We start from the raw sequence: 17,417 nt of genomic DNA, 5'->3' as shown, positions 1-17,417 counted from the left end.
TGTATTTAAAAGAATGGTCAAAATGTTTGCCTGAATGTTTATATCCTTATACTGAAAGTTTGCCCAATAGATATCAGTAGCTATCTCTAAGTCCTTCAGTTTTTAGGTACTACTTTGATTCAAATATTGTTCTGAAGTGCACTGGTGTGTGGTCTTGGATTTAGTGTAATGGATCTAATGATTTTTGTTTGGGAGATGCTAAGCATTGTTGTGTATTTATCTAATTGTTGCTCAGGCCTCTCTTGCAGAAAATTCACAGTTCCCTGGTAACTTAATGGTAATGAAACAAACATCCTAGGCTCCAATTAGCTCCTGACATTGTCTTAAAAACATTAACCCCAGGATTTGCTGAGTCCAGTAGTAGTGAGAAAGATGGTGGGAGTAAATAGAAACATGCAGGTCTCCTTTACCACATCTATTGAGAAATCAAGGTTACACATATAAATTGGATAATATATGATGTAAATGGAACAAAGCTACACATTCACACATATACGGATACTATCAACATGTACAGAAAGAAATAGAAATAAGTCAGGATATGGCATAAATCAACTAACAATCCACAGCAAACATGGGAATCAAGGTCATTAAGCACTTGCCACCAATTCACCATAGTAACACACATGGTTTAGCACCAACACCATTGATTTGCATTTCACATCATAATTAAGCTCCATTGCATTTTCCAACTCACTACACATGCACCTCACAGACTTGCATTTCTGTTCTAATAGATATGCAGGTATGGTGTAGAGGGGCAGGCAATGATACAGGGAAAATACAGGGTCAGATGTGCTTGCACCAAAAGTCTAACATTCCCGCATGTCTCGGGCTAGCTGCCCACTTTGCATTGTTGTTTTCAAACCAGTCTTGATGCTTTCAAGTGGTGGGACCTACAACCTCAAAGGCAGTGGCATAGATGGTATCTCGAAGGACAGCCCTCTCAGCTTCGACATTCCTGATATCTTGACTTAGGGGCTCCAATCTGATTTCCAATATTTCAGCCAGAGAGTGCTTGACCTTGAATATGTTCAGTCTCCTTGGGACCATTTTCCCCTATAGACATCTGAGAGGCTGAATTTTGATGTTGAGTTTGGATGGAGAAGAATATAGTGATGTCAAAGGAGGTGAGGTGAAGATGGTAGAAGTCATGACTTGTGTATGAATTGGATTCAATTGAAGGAGAGTTATGCAGGTTGTCAGCCTCTATCATCCTGGCCCATCTTGATCTAGTGACAAGATGAATCAAGATGACTGGAGATAGATTGGGATGCAATGGATGGCCAACAGTGTCCTTTTTGTCTCACTGTGCCATAGTTGCATTCCACAATACTTGCTGGGTCCACCTTCTTGCCTGTTGATCAAATCTGGTGGTTTCCACCTGCTCAGTCCTCCAGATCCAGTCTTTGTATGTGAAGGTAGGCAAGCCCTACCTTGCTGAGGGATTCAGATTCTTTGGCTGCTCTTAGCTACTCTCACCTGGTTTAGCCAGCTTGTGGAAGCTGTTGGTTGGGGTGTATTTACCTAGTTGTACAAGGGTAGTTCCAAAAGTAATGCCTCCTATTTTATCATTATACACCAAGGAATCTGTAGGGATTATTTATGGCATTGTTATAATAACTGAACCTTTGCACACATAAACTGAATATTTTATTTTTCTGTTGCGAATATTGATGGTGTGACAGTCTATTAAAGTAATCCCTGTCATGGATGTACGTCAGAAGCAGAGATGCATCATTGAATTCCTCAATGCAGAAGAAGGGGAACCATTCGACATTCAAGGACACTTGGTGAACGTTTAAGGAGCCGAGGCACTTAACGTCAGCACTGTTAAGAGATGGGTTCGTTGATTCCAGAGTGGTGACAGAGATGTGAGTGCAAACTGTGCTCCGGATGGCCATGCACAGGCCCTTGATAAATGCTGGGGAAAGTGGGGATGGGGGTAGGGGGTAGGTTATGTGGAGAAATGAATTCTGGAGCAAAAATGTCCGCTCGTTTGAATGGTGTCACTCCCATCTTCATAGCTTTTCAACTTTTTGAGTTACGAGTGAAAAAATAGGAGGCATTACTTTTGAAACTACCCTTGTATTTTATGGGAAGAGAGCTATGCTCGTAATGACCCGCTTTTGTATCTTTCAGCATCGAGTTTGATCTTAAACTCTTGTATAGTTTTTGCACTCACTGTTTCCTCATTCAGTTTGTTCCAGATATTTATCACTCTGTGTTGGAAGCTATTCTTTTTCAGATCTCATCTGTAACTATCCTTTTTAAGTTTCTTTTTGTGTCCTCTTGTTTTTCTCCTTTTCCACTTTAATAAATCATCTCTATCAAGGACTTCCATCCCTTTCATAATTCTGTAGATGGTTAGGACTGTAGTGATCCTCTTTCTCTTCTTTGTTCTAGGGTTGGTAGTTCAAGATTGTCCAATCTTTGTTTGTATGTCAATTTGGAAGGTGTTGGTGCCATCTTTTTTGTTGCTCTTTGAATTCTTTCCAATTTCTTTATGTTCTTTTTAGTACTGGGTGTCCTTAGTGTTGCAGTGTACTCCAATTTTGGTCTTATCAATGTAACTAACATTTTCTTTACCATTTCTTCAGCCAGGTAGTCAAAGGCCACTTTCATTGATCTTAATGAATTGAAAGTTTCTGACTAATTTGTTGATATGTTTGTCTAGTGTCATGTCATTGGTGATAGTTACTCCTAGGTACCTTTCAGAGTTGACATTTTTAACCTCCTTTGTACAATTTTTATATTGTCCCTATATTCTATTTTTGCTTTTTCCAAATTCCATCATACTACATTTCTTGATGTTGAAATTTTCACTTCACACTTCTGACTCCATCTCCAGACTTTGTCCAGGTCTTCTTGTAGTGATTTGCAATCTTCCTCTATACTTACTCTCTTTAGTAGTTTTGCATCATCTGCAAAGATGTTCATATAACATTCCACACCATCCATATCATTTATATATATGGCAAACATTATTGGAGCCAATACAGAGCCTTGTGGGACTCCACTTATCATTTCTTCCCAATTTGAACTCTTGTCTCTGAGCACCACCCTCATTTTTCTCCTGTTCAAGAAATCTTTCATCCATTCCAATAACTTTCCTTGTGGACCACCTAATGTTTAAATTTTTCTTAGCTTTTTGTGTGGTACTTTGTCAAATGCTTTTTGTAAATCTAAGAAGGCACAATCTGCTTTGGGGTTAAAAAGGAATATCTGTTGATCATGAAAGGGAGAAGGCAAGAGATAGGTGTGAGTGGAGAATGATTGTGTATGGATAATAAGTTTATGTGGCTTGAAGGGATTTCTTCCAATCTTCTCTATATGTGCATGAGGGGATGAGTAGGGAAAATCACTAAGTAAATGAAGTGGTGGGGCTGTGCTGTGACTTGCTGCATTACTTCTGACCCAGGCAGTGGGTAGGAGACAGGTATGACCTGTCATCCATGAGGAGCTGTGATAAAATGGAAATAAATGGATGATGGATGGGAACAGGATAGGTGGGGGTGATTGCATGCCTTGGTTGGCCACTTCTTTTATAAGGGAAGGAGCCTTATGTATATATATAGATAGGAATCCTGAAGGGAATGAGGCACAGATGAGATATTGTCGTGTCATAAGAATGGATGATAGTGGGTATTTTTCAAGAATGCATGAATCAGTGGTGCTGGGAGATAGAGGAAGGAAAAGATTGGAGGATAGGGTGAGTGATGGCACAAGAGTTTCTTATAAGGATGTTGAATTAACATGGTTGTAAGAGTCGGAATTGGTTGGAAAGGAAAGTGATCTACCAGGAATGATCTCACAGTATTGCTGGGGAAGAAATGGGGTACAGTTTTCAGTGCTTAGGAAGGAGTGAAAGGACAAGTATGATGGGGATGAAAACTTCAATGTGGGTAACAGCAGATAGGTTGTATTGTTTTTTCCTTCATTAATTTTGCTCAATAAAAGAATTGTTGATTAATATAGTTTTGTATAATTGGTGTGCATCTGTTTTTTTCCTCAGGATCCATTCTCAGAGCAGTCTGTAATTTATCAGTCAAGATAACCTGAAAAACTAACCAAAGCCTAAATTTGGGAAGTTTACTCATAAGATTGACCAAATTAAGAAATCTTAAATCTAAAATTTGCTCTTATAAACTGTATTTCATAAATTATTTTTCAGGTATGGAAGAATTGTAAGATGCGCATTTTCACTGTGGCTCAGCTGGAGGATAATAGCATTCAAATGAAGAAAGACCTGAAGACCTTTTTGTACCACTTACGTATTGAAGCTGAAGTTGATGTTGTTGAAATGGTGACTATTTGTTTAACTTTTCTTGCCCTAGTCATTTAGCAAAATGTTTGGAGTGATATATATTATAGATCTTAGAAAACACTATATAGATTCATTAGGGCTACATGTGCCCTTCATAGCTCTATCTCAAAATAAATATGAGTAGCATAGGTTGAATACAGTATAATGAAATGGAGACTAGTGTTTACCTGTAGAACTTGCATAAATGTTGCAGACATTGTGATTATTAGGATACAGGTTACATACATAATGAAGTAAAGAAGTCAGGGGGAGAAAAGGAACTAAGATTTATTATCAACAAGGCCATAAAATCTGAGGACCATATGAACAAAGTAAAAGAAAGAGCATTCACCTGATAGATATTATAATTGCCTTTAACCCCTTTGCTGTAGAGTTGCCACAGAGATGTAACAGGAATGCAAACAAGAGCACTATCTGGGATGGAAGGGCTTAACTAAAATAGGGCATATCCCCTTTGATACCAACGGGTTTCTGCACAAATGAACAGAGTAATCTGGCAGTATCCAGAATAAACAGGAAAATGCCATCTAATGTGGGAATTGTTGCTACCTTAGACCAAGCTCAAAGGAATTACAAAGAACCATCATGAGATGGACCCAGGAATCCGAGTTTGCATTACTCAAGAGGAATTGGAGATGATAAAGGAAAGAAGGAAGTTAGGGTGTGTGTTAACATTGCGTAAGTGGATGAAAATAAAGAAATTCTTAGATGAATGTAACTTCAGCTGTCAGAGAGTACAAGAACATAATGCAAAAATTATGTGCAGAAAAGATAGTAAAATATACAGCTTTCCCATCACAGCAGTCCACCTGTAAAGTACAAATAGGTAAAAGTCTAGGAACATGAAAAAGACAGAGTTCAGTATATTGAATCATATATTTTGTATTTTCTTATTCTAGATGGATAGTGATATTGCATCTTACACATATGAACGTACCCTTATGATGGAACAGAGAACACAGATGCTTAAAGAATTGAGACTTAATCGCAAGGAGAAGCTTAATATTGTAAGTATCTTAATTATTTCTCTCAACCGTTTTAGTAGAGTAGATAAAAGTCAGTCAGCATTCTCTGAACTCCTTCCATGACTTTTTACTTTTTCCAGATGTGAGATGTAGAAACATGCTTGTGTCCCACCTTGAATGAGAAATGAATGGTTAGCATGTTGATTCTTCATTACAGATCCAGCATATTTAATGATGTATATTGTACTGAGTAGTAATTGTTTTACTCTCTAGTTTTGGTGTATAATGCCACACCACACAATCTCAGGGTTGTAGATCTAATACATTCCATTCTTTTCCTTCTGCTGCCTTCTCCTCAGACGGATCTTGGGTTTGAGAATGTCAATATTGAAGACAGACTTCCACTGGTGTGTTAATGCAGAGGACAGTATTTTCTACTGCCTCTATTCCTAGCTTGCATGTTTGTCATAGTGCATGTTCAAGTAAAGGCTAGCAATGTTTCCTCACTTTATGTAGTCAAAAATAGTGTGATTAGAATTGGAATAATTTTGTTTTTATATTGGTGTAGAAAGAAGATAACTAATGTGCCAATTAACCTGATAAGCACAAGAGTTTTAACTGAAAAAAGAGCAAATTCAAATTGTGCTTTCATAACAGTGATAATCGTTGCTCAACTTTCATAAACCTGCAGCCCCACAACAGCTGGCACCAGTGTTTGAACTCTACCACAGATCTCTCTCTGAAGACACTTTGGACTGTTGTGTGTACTGTATTGGTGTGGGACTGTTTGTGTGTCACTGGCTAGTAGAACTTGGGGAACAGTTGCCATTTATCAGTTCTCCATCTGGGAAAGTGTGTAGAAAAATACAGTTGACAATGATGGAATGAAATCTTGAGACTGAGTGTCAGCCACTCAGGGTTGGACCTTCTAATGGAGATTAGGGTGGTGAAAGGTTTTGTAAATGGCCAGCTTCACTGTTAACCTTGTAGGACCACCACAAGTAGGTACCCATCATTGGTCACTTGTGTTTTCATAATTCCCTAAAACCATGGTGCTTTTTTGTCTTTTCTTGTACAGTTGTATGAGTTAACTAAATTCTGCCTCTATTCTTTTACTAAAGTGGTAGAAATTTGTGTCAGAGATGTCTTGCCAAACTAAAGGTTGAATTTCAGTTTTCATGTGACTAGTATTTTTAGTTTTTGATGATAGAAAATTAAGAATTATAATGTTAATTTAAGTTATAAAGAGCATTATTATTACAGTTATATTGTACTGGAGATAATCACAAGTCATAAACTTATGCAGATAAAATAAAAGTGAATCTGTTTATCAAACTTTATTTCTAGGGGAAATAAGATTGGTTACAGATATCTCCACATTATTTGTGCAGTTCATGTTTTGAGAACTTAAAAATAGTAGTTTATGTTTAGCACATTTCTTTCCATTAAAAACAGGGACTAAGTTTGAGCTATGTTAAACCCATCTTTTGATTCTAATATTGTCCCCTTCTTAGAAATACCATTATGTTAAAAAAGAATAATAATGTGAAGAACCTGTACCTGTTTTTACGAGATTAGTGGAGCATGTGTCAGGATTAGAAATGGAGAGAGTGAGTGGTTCAAGGTAAAGGTGGGACTACATCAGGGATGTGTTATGTTGCCCTCGCTGTTCAACTTATACATGGATGGGGTGGTGCAAGAGGTAAATGCAAGGTTGGTGGGTCAGGGATTGGAGATGTTTAAGGAAAATGGAAAAAAAATGGGAGGTGAGCCAGTTGTTGTTTGTGGATGACACTGCGCTTGTAGCAGGATCAGAGGAGGGATTGAGGACATTGGTGACAGAGTTTGGGAGAGTGTGTGAAAGAAGAAAGCTGAAGATAAATGTGGGTAAAAGTAAGGTGATGAGATGTACAAGGGGTGAAAGTGGCAGCAGATTGGAAGTGAGCATTAACCTCTTCAGTACGGGCCAAAATCTCGCGGGCAGCATTAGCTGCCAGACGTACGATGTGTCGTAATAATACTCGCATCATAAAATATAGTCACCGCTTATATCGATCGTTCTCTCTTTCACCCGTGAATTTTGATAACCATAGAAAATGTGATGAAGACAGTTTAGAGAGTATGTCATTGCACAGGGACAACTACAATAAATATAATCAAGACGCCGATATGGCAGCCTCGCCTATCCACTTGCTCCTCATGCCGCCTACGTATGCGGCAACGTATGGAAGGGGGTAAGGGAGAGTGACTGGAGGAAGTGGATAGTTTTAGATACTTGGGTGTGAATGTGGCAGGAAAGGGTGTAGTGGAGGTGGAGTTAGAATGTAGATTGAGAGAAGTGAGTAAATGCCGTGGTGGATTGAAAAGTGTAATGAGGAATAGACATTTGGGAATGGATGCTAAGAGATTGTATGAAGGAGTGATTGTGCCAACAACACTGTATGGGGTGGAAACATGGAACACAAGAGAGGAAAAGAGGAGTTTGAATGTGTTTGAGATGAATGATTGAGAAGTATGGTAGGGGTTACTAGGCTGGATAGAGTGAGAAATGAGGAAGTGAGGAGGAGAGTAGGGGTGGAAAGGGAGTTGGGAGATAGGGTTGATGAAAGAGTATTGGGATGGTTTGGACACATGGAAAGAATGAGTGAAGAAAGATTAGTAAAAGAGGTGTGGAAGGAGTGAACATGAGTGGTTGACCTAGGATGACATGGATGGATGGGGTAAAAGGGGCATTGGGAAAGAGGGGAATGTCTGTTGAGGAAGGACAGGAGAGGACAGAAGATGGGGTGAATGGAGAATGGTTGTGTATGGATGATGCATGAGGGGGAATGGGATAGTGATGGGGGTGAGGGAGTATGTGAAAAATAAATTGACACAGCCCAAAGGGATTTCTCCCCACTTCTCCCTTTCTGCATGAGGGGACGGAGAGGGGGGTTCGCCAATTTAATGAAGTGGCCTTGCTGTGGATATGCCATGTCTTGCATGCAGAAATGACCCATCTTCCAGGAGATGCTATGATAAGAGGGAGGGAGGGGGATGGATGGGAGTGGAGTATGTGGGGATGGAATGGGTGGGAGCAATTTTTATGTCTTTGTTTTTTGGCTACCTCCCCTGTAATGGGGGAAAAAGACTTTGGTATATTTAACTAGTTGTATTTTGCAGGAAGGGGAACTACGCTTGTGGTGTGCTGCCTTTGTATTTCGCAGTGTCTAGTTTGCTCTTAACCTCTTCACTACGGGCCAAAATCTCGCGGGCAGCATTAGCTACCAGACGTGTGATGTTGCGTCATAATACTCGCATTATAAAAAATGAAGTTGCCACTGTATTGCTTGTTCTTTTTCACCCGTAAATTTTGATAACCATAGAAAATATGATGAAGCCAATTTATAGAGTATGGGGGTCACGCAGGTACAACTACAATATATATAATCAAGACGCCGACATCGGCATCCCCAAGTACCCACTTGCTCCTCATGATGCCCATGTAGGCGTCATCATATCGAAGGGGTTAAACTCATGAATGGTTTTTGCACACACTATTTCATTGTCCAGTTTGTTCCAAGTGCCCACCACTCTGTAACTATGCTTTTTGATTTTCTTTCCATGTCCTCTTGTGCTTCTCTTGTCCCAGTTTAACAAGTCCTCTCTATTGAGTATTTCTGTGCCTTTCATGATTCTGTAGATGGTCAATAGGTCACCTTTCTCTCTCTTCTTTGCTCCTGAGTCGGTAACTCCAGTTTAGCCAATCTCTCCTCATATGACAAGTTTGCAAGTGCAGGTGCCATTTTTGTTGCTGCTCTCTGGATTCTTTCTATTTTCTTTATATTCTTTGTATGTATGTTATTTCTTCAATTTTATACTATTATATGGTATAAAAACTGGGCAAGATGAAAAAAAAAAAAAAAAAAATGACAGTTTGGAGGTCCTAGTGTCAATTTGAATTATTACCATAGGTTCTTCAGTTTGGCTATCATGATTTTGGCTATTGCATGGTGATAGATGCCTCAATTATGCATGATGAGGATGGTTAAGTGTATATATGTATGTGTGTGTATATATATATATATATATATATATATATATATACATATATATATATATATTCATATAATGAGAATAATTGAGTAAACTTGTCCATGCCTACATAGGGAAATAAATTCTTAGACTTTATTTTTGAAATATCAGATAATTGAAAATTGAATAGTTTTAAGAAAAACATCATAAGAAATACTATTAAAAAAGAAAGAAAAAATATTTTGGAACACTTCTGGCAAAAAAAAAGTTGCCAGGGAAGGAGTTAATGGAGGCAAAAGGGAAAGGTCTAAATATGTTTGTGATGAAGTGTTTAAGAGGTATGGTGAAGGATATAAGTAATGATAAAGTAAGAAATAAAGAGTTGAAGTCAAGATTGGGAGTAGAAGGAGAGCAGCCATATGAGATTCAAATAATACTGATATATTTTGGGGATATGGAAAGAATGAATGAAGTAAAACTAGCAAAAAGTGTATATGCTCATAGTGACCCGCTTTTGTATCTTTCAGTATCCAGTTTAACCTTAAATTCTTGTATAGTTTTTGCACTCATCGTTTCTTCATTCAATTTGTGTGAAAAGCTATTCTTTTTCAGATCTCTTATGTAGCTATCCTTTTTAAGTTTCTCTTTGTGTCCTCTGGTTTTTCTTCTATCCCACTTTAATAAGTCATGTCTATCAAGGACTTCCATCCCTTTCATAATTCTGTATATGGTTAGCAGGTCTCCTCTTTCTCTTCTTTATTCCAGGGTAGATAGAGTTTCTCCAATCTTTGTTTGTATATCAACTTGGAGAGTGTTGGTGCCATCTTTGTCATTGCTCTTTGAATTCTTTCTAATTTCTTTATGTTCTTTTTAGTACTAGGTGTCCATAATGTTGCAGCGTACTCCAATTTTGGTCTTATCAATGTAACTAGTATTTTCTTTACCATTTCTTCATCCATGTAGTCAAAAGCTACTTTCATTGATCTTAATAAATTGAAAGTTTCTCTTACTAATTTGTTGATACGTTTGGTGTCATGTTATTGGTGATAGTTACTCCTATATCCCTTTCCAAATTGACTTTTTTAATTTCCTTTGTACCAATTTTGTATTTTCCTGTAATAGGTGTGCTGTGTTGAGGCTGCAGCATTTGTGTGCCTCTCATGTCAAGGTGATCCTTGACTTTAAGAACTTTGGTTTCATGGTGTAGATCAGTGTTTCTCCACCAGGGTTCCACAAAAGTCCCTAAGGGTTCCGCAAGAACAAGTGAGATAAGCTAATGCACTTTTGATTTTTCATTTAATTTCATATACGTAATATAATTATACATGCACGACATATTCTTGGTTAATGTAATAATGTAATGTAGACATCATCCTATCTAACCTACTATTACAAAAAATAAAATGAAATGAGAAAGATACCATTATGGTATATTTTTTTTTTTTTTTGCGGAGGGATTCCTTGAGACATGGAACTTATTTTAAGGGTTTACAAAGGATTACAAAGGCGTAGCATGCCGACAGGAGACCTTTTGATCCATATCTAGGTCGGATGCAAAAAAAAAAAATCATAATAATAAATTAAAACTATAATAATGTAAAAATAACAAATAAAATACATAAATAAATGCATAGGTATAGTTGAATAACAAACAAAAAGGTAAATAGTAAATGATTATAAATTGACATATAACTAATAATAAATGAAAATCAGACAGACAAATTATAACAAAACAAAAACAAATAATATAACATAAATTATAATCATTACAGCATCTTACTTAGGTATTTATCTAAATGATTCTTAAAGCTTCGAACTGAACTACATTGCACTACCTGTGCAGGAAGTTTATTCCATTCATTAACTACACGGTTGGCAAAGTTGTTTCTACCTACTTCCAAATTGAATCTATTTCCGGACAGTTTGAGACCATTGTTTCTTGTCTGATTCTCATTCAATGTGAAAATTTGGTCACTTTTGATGTTGTCAATTCCCTTTAAAATCTTAAAGACCTGTATCAAGTCACCTCTGAGTCTACGCTTTTTTAGGGAAAACAGATTCATGTGCTTAAGTCGATTTTCGTATGATTTATTTTTGATATTTGGAATGAGTTTTGTGGCTCGCCGTTGTACTTTTTCCAGTCTGTCAATGTCTTTAATGAGATTCGGTGACCATACGGAAACAGCATATTCCAAATGTGGACGAACTAACGATTTATATAGCTTGTTAATGAGTGATGGACTTTTGAAATCAAAAGATCGCGCAATCAATCCCAGAATCTTATTTGCTTTCTCAGAGGCTGAAATACACTGCTTGGATGATTTGAGGTCGTTACTGATAATTACGCCGAGATCTTTTTCACTATCCACTTTTGTTAACGAATTTCCAAATAACTTGTAATCGTACTTACTGTTATTTTTATCTATGTGCATTACCTTGCATTTACTTGTGTTAAATTTCATTAGCCACTTTTCAGACCATTGCTGTAATTGATCTAAATCTTCTTGAATATCTAATTGGTTTGAGTGATCATTTGCCACTCCGCACAGTTTTGTATCATCAGCAAATTTGGAAACAGTAGATTTTAGTCCATTGTCTATATCATTTATATATACTATGAATAGAAGTGGCCCAAGAACGGAACCCTGAGGAACTCCACTTGCAACATTTTTCCATCCAGAAGTTTTTCCATTTAAAACAACTCTCTGTTTTCGACCTTTCAACCAATTACTAGTCCAACCTAATAGGCTACCACTTATTCCATGCAAAGCTAATTTAGTAAGTAGTCTTTCGTGTGGGACGGTATCAAAAGCTTTTGCAAAGTCTAGATATATTAAATCTATATTGTTTCTTTTGTCATAATTCGAGATAACTGTGTTGTAGAATTCGAGTAAGTTAGTCACGCAAGAACGTTTCCGTCTGAAACCATGCTGGCTATCATTTATCAAACGGTTACTTTCTAAATGAAATTCTATATCATCTCTGATGATAGTTTCCATTATTTTTCCTACGATCGAAGTCAAACTTATAGGCCTATAGTTATTTGGTTTCTTTTTGTCACCTTTTTTGAATATGGGAGTAACGTTAGCTAGCTTCCATTCTCTTGGGACATCTCCGGATATGATGGATTTCTTGAAAATAATTTCTAATGGAACAACAATCTCATTTTTCATTTCCTTTAAGATTCTTGGATGCCAACCGTCAGGCCCTGGTGTTTTATTAACTTTGAGTTTGTCTATACACCTTTTAATTTTTTCTTTTGTTATATTTACCGTAGTTATGCAAGGGTAAAAAGGTTGAGAAACGCTGGTGTAGATGGTTTGTAGGTGTTGTATATGTACAGCTTGTAATTGTCTTAAAGGCTTTGTTATGTATGATCTGTAGGGTGTTGTGGTGTGTCTCAGTGAGATTAGGGGCCTGTTTAGGGCTTGCAAAATCCAAAAATTACAGGGTTTTTTTTTTTTTTTTTTTTTTGCGGAGGGATTCCTTGAGACATGGAACTTATTTTAAGGGTTATGCAAGGGTAAAAAGGTTGAGAAACGCTGGTGTAGATGGTTTGTAGGTGTTGTATATGTACAGCCTGTAATTGTCTTAAAGGCTTTGTTATGTATGATCTGTAGGGTGTTGTGGTGTGTCTCAGTGAGATTAGGGGCCTGTATAGGGCTTGCAAAATCCAAAAATTACAGTTGTATAACTTTGTATGAGTGTTGCCACCATCATAGAGATTCTTTTGAAATGTTTACCTAAAATTCACTCATGTACTAAACATTTTTTAATAATTGCCGGAAATGCTCCCTTAATGTTATAGTGATACCAAACTCTGGTTGTAGAAAGTAAAATGTCCAGACTTGTGGTCATCTACTGTAATAATCATCAAAATTCCTTGGTATTTCACTCTTTTAGTAAGGTTAGAATTCATTAATATTGTCTGATATTGATATTGTCCATACAGAATAATTGGACAAGTAACATAACATAGGGAATGCTTGGACAATAACATAACTAGCAAACAAGTGACACCTGTCCATGATTGAAAGGTGTCATTAATGTGAGGCATGATGATGGCACCCTGTTTTTGCATTGATAATGTGGAGGATGAAAGGATAAGGTTACCATCATACAAGACTGCGTACTTGAATTTTGTACTTACAGTTTAACAAGTCATAAGCTTACCAATATGCCATTAGTTTACCCGTAAGCTTTTTATTAAAAAGGGTATGTAGAAGTCCATGAATGATGTTGAACCTTCATCCTTGTCTGAAGATGCTCTTTGTGTTTTGCTCTTTTCATCTAACATAACAAGTACATTTTAGAAAAATTTGTTTACTTGTAAAGTTTGGTATATATACACACACACACTCGTGTGTGTGTGTGTGTATATATATATATATATATATATATATATATGTATATATATATATATATATACATATATATATATATATACACAGGGTGTTCAGGATAAATTTGACACTTTTTCGGAAAGGAGAGAAAAACATCATATCTTGGCCAAAAATTGATGTATTCTCAAAATACAAAGTACATATCTTAGAGGATCTTTGGCAAATACAGCTGACTCAAAGAAGTCTCCCTGAGCCTCCACCATGTCCTGAACCTGTAGCAAGGGGCCTTCATGGTGTCCTTTGAGAGACACCTGAACACCAGTTTGATCCTGGCAATCAACTCATCCTTGGTATATACCTAGTTGTATTATATGAGAAGGGAGCTATGCTTGTAGTGACTCATCTTTGTACCTTTCAGCATCAAGTTTGTTCTTAAATTCTTATATAGTATTTGCACACACTGTTGCCTCATCCAATTGTGTTGTACGCAGTACGATTGGTGTCTTTTTCAACTGTGCCCCACACATAATAGTGCATGGGGTTGCAATCAGGCAAGTTGGGTGGCTAAATGTTGGGACTGGTGAAGTCAGACATTTTCAGACAGCCACTTCTGGATTTCCCAGAGGTGTGACATGGAGCTGAGTCCTGCTACCATATGTATGGTCTTCCCACAGCCACCCTCTCCACCCAGCTTTTGACAACAGTGGGCAACTCAATATAGCCATCTGAAATGAGTCTGAGTCCCTCTTCAAAGATGTGGGGCAGCATGACATGGCCTTCACTGGAAATGCACCCAAAGACCATCACAGTTTGAAGGAACTCGATCTTCATGAATTGCAGGACTTTGCGCGGACTGTAGGCTAGCCACCTGTTGTTCTCTGCATTGTGCACCTGGTCCTGGCAGACGTTCTTCTTGTTTGAGAAGAACCAGACCATCCCCGGCTTGATTGGGTGTTTAACCTTGTTGAGGAATTTCTTGGCCTTTGTAAGGTGTTCTCTTGGGCCTTGGCGGTGAGTAGTTGGCCCTTGCATCTCTTGTATGATGAGTAGTGAAGATCCTTGTTCAGTGCTTTCTTCATAGTCGCCAATCTGATGCCCATGTCTCTCACCAATGTTTGCATTACCTTGCCTGGATCTTGCTGCACCTTATTTTGCAGCTTCTCGATGAATTTTGTTGTGCATACTGAGTCAGAACACCTGCTATGATCCTTCCTGCTAGCCACTGCTTCTACGTCTCAGTTGCAATTCTCCAGCTCACATCTCATGGCCTTCACAATATTCAAGGAGCACTGAGCTGGAGCTAAGATCTCAAAAAAATTTAATCCAGCACAAATCATCATGATACAGGTCACCCTGTTCCAATATTTTGGTGCTTTCCAATTGTCCATGCTCTCAAGCTCTCACACCCACCAATAGTACACAGAATCAGCTATCCATTGCATTTTACTGCTATTAAATCCTTCAAATGGTTCTGAAACGATAGAAAATAAAAAATTATCAAATTTATCCTGAGCACCCTGTATATGTATATATATATATATATTTATGTGTGTGTGTGTTTGTGTGATTCACCATGGTTCACCATGGTCTTGGATCACATGTTGGACTTGTGATTGACAACTATTACCCTCCCAGATGAGTGCTCAAAGCTCATATATGACTGATCTATGGGTAATGCTGTGACCTTACACATGCACACACACCCAACTCTCAGCCCACGAGAATTGGAGTAACAACTCGCAGTGCAGTGATACTGAAATTATTTCAGTCCTGGGTGGGATTCAAACTTGGACCGCTGTAGCAGTGGTTGCGAATGCTACTAATACACCATTGAGTTATGGGTGTGTGTGTGTGTGTGTTTATATAAGGAAAGACTCATGTTCTATATCACATGCAAAACAGCTAGATGGTATAAAATTATGATTAACATATGCTAGGCCTTATGGACTTGTATTATACGTGCAGTCTTACACAAGGTTGTCCATTCTTTGAGTCTTGAAAATGTTTAGTATAGTATTTTTCATGTAGTAACAAATAAAATGTCTCTCATTTGGTCCATTTCAAAGTGCAAATACAGCTGTTTAGAAGCACGTGAGATCTGTAACCACCGCTTTACTTGAAATTTTGAATATTCTCATAATTATAAAGACATCCTAACAAATACATCCTCATTATTCAGGTTCAAGCAATTGTTGATCATCACCATCCAACTGGTGAGCATTCTGCAAGTAAGGTGCGATTCAAAGAAGAGGAGCCAGCACCAGAAAAAGAAATGGATAATGTAGTTGCAGATGAGGTATGTGTAGCAGTACAAAATATTGTATGAACATGTATTAAACCAATTTACCTAATTGTAGTGTAGTACTCCCAATGTTGACTTTAGGCGCATATATTTTTTCTATCTTAAAATTTTACCTTTATTATTATTAATTGTATGCACTTAAATAAGATATGGCGATTTTAACCCTACGGCTAATTTGACCAGGATAATGTTCTCTGATATACATATATATATATATATATATATATATATATATATGTATATATATATATATATATATATATATATATATATATATATATATATATATATATATATATATATATATATATATATACAAGCCGTGGGCTTCGCCCTCCCCACCTTCGCCGGGGGCATGGCTGCGCAAACAGCGGCCTACGGCTCCAGCTATCCACGCTCTAATCCCCTGTTTTCCCCTTCCACAGCGTTTTTTAGAAGAATGTTTTTATTTAGACTTTTATATATATATATGTATATATATATAAATATATATATATAAATATATATATATACATATATATACATATATATATACATACATTCATACATACATATATATATATATATATATATATATATATATATATATATATACTGAATATCCCACTATCAGAGAAAAAGATATTTGAAGATACGTATATTACAATCACTAACTATGATCCCCTTCATCATGGTTTTACAGAGGATGGGTTAACTTAAATATACTATTTTTTCATTCTCCCCTATCTTCTGTCTTCTCCCTTCCACAGCAGACATTCCCCTCTTTTCCAGTGCCCCTTTTACCTCATCCATCTCATCCTTGGTCACCCTCTCATGTTCACTCCTTCCACCTCTGCCTTCCACCCCTCTATTATTAATCGTCACTCATTCTTTCCATGTGTCCAAATCATCCCAATACTCTTTCATCAACCGTATCTCCCAGCTCCTTTTCCAGCCCTGCTGTCTTCCTCACCTCCTTGTTTCTCACTCTTGCCTAGTAACCCCTTTCATACTTCTCAGCACCTCATCTCAAACACATTCAAACTCCTTTCTTCCTACCTTGTTCCATGTTTCTCCCCCATACAATGCTGTCAGCACATTCACTCCTTCATACAATTTCCTCTTGGCATCCATTCCCAAATGTCTATTTCTCGTTATATTTTTTAATATCCCAATCTACATTTTACCTTGACCACCATTCCTCCCTTCCCTGCCACATGTGCCCCCAAATATCTAAAGCTATCCACTTCCTCCAGCCTCACTCCCTTAATACTCACTTCCAATTTGCTGCCATCCACCCCTTGTACATCTCATCACCTTACTTTTACCCACGTTTATCTTCAACTTCCCTCTTTTGTACACTGTCCCAAACTCAGTCACTAACTTCGTCAATCCCTCCTCTGATCTTGCCAGAAGTGCAATGTCGTCAGCAAACCACAACTGGCTTATCTCCCATTTTTCTCCATATTCTTTAACCTTTTTCAATC

At 37.4% G+C, this 17,417-nt stretch overlaps 1 protein-coding gene across 2 annotated transcripts in view; it reads left to right on the top strand.

The window, feature by feature from the left end:
- LOC143036360 (solute carrier family 12 member 4-like) overlaps nucleotides 1-17,417 on the top strand; it is a 58,613-nt gene that overhangs the window by 17,329 nt on the left and 23,867 nt on the right. Inside the window, exons 4-7 of one of the 2 annotated variants that reach the window (XM_076203608.1) lie at nucleotides 4,175-4,306; nucleotides 5,227-5,334; nucleotides 5,652-5,699; nucleotides 15,829-15,945. In XM_076203608.1, the coding sequence (XP_076059723.1) occupies nucleotides 4,175-4,306; nucleotides 5,227-5,334; nucleotides 5,652-5,699; nucleotides 15,829-15,945 (405 nt within the window). The remainder of the gene's footprint in view (nucleotides 1-4,174; nucleotides 4,307-5,226; nucleotides 5,335-5,651; nucleotides 5,700-15,828; nucleotides 15,946-17,417) is intronic. The other variant, XM_076203609.1, reaches the window with a different exon arrangement.

The sequence above is a fragment of the Oratosquilla oratoria genome, chromosome 20 (genome assembly GCF_046742065.1).
Source record: "Oratosquilla oratoria isolate Oo_2021 chromosome 20, ASM4674206v1, whole genome shotgun sequence".
Taxonomy (NCBI): domain Eukaryota; kingdom Metazoa; phylum Arthropoda; class Malacostraca; order Stomatopoda; family Squillidae; genus Oratosquilla; species Oratosquilla oratoria.
Note: the sequence above shows the minus strand (reverse complement) of the source record. Positions and strands in the feature narration are given on the sequence as shown.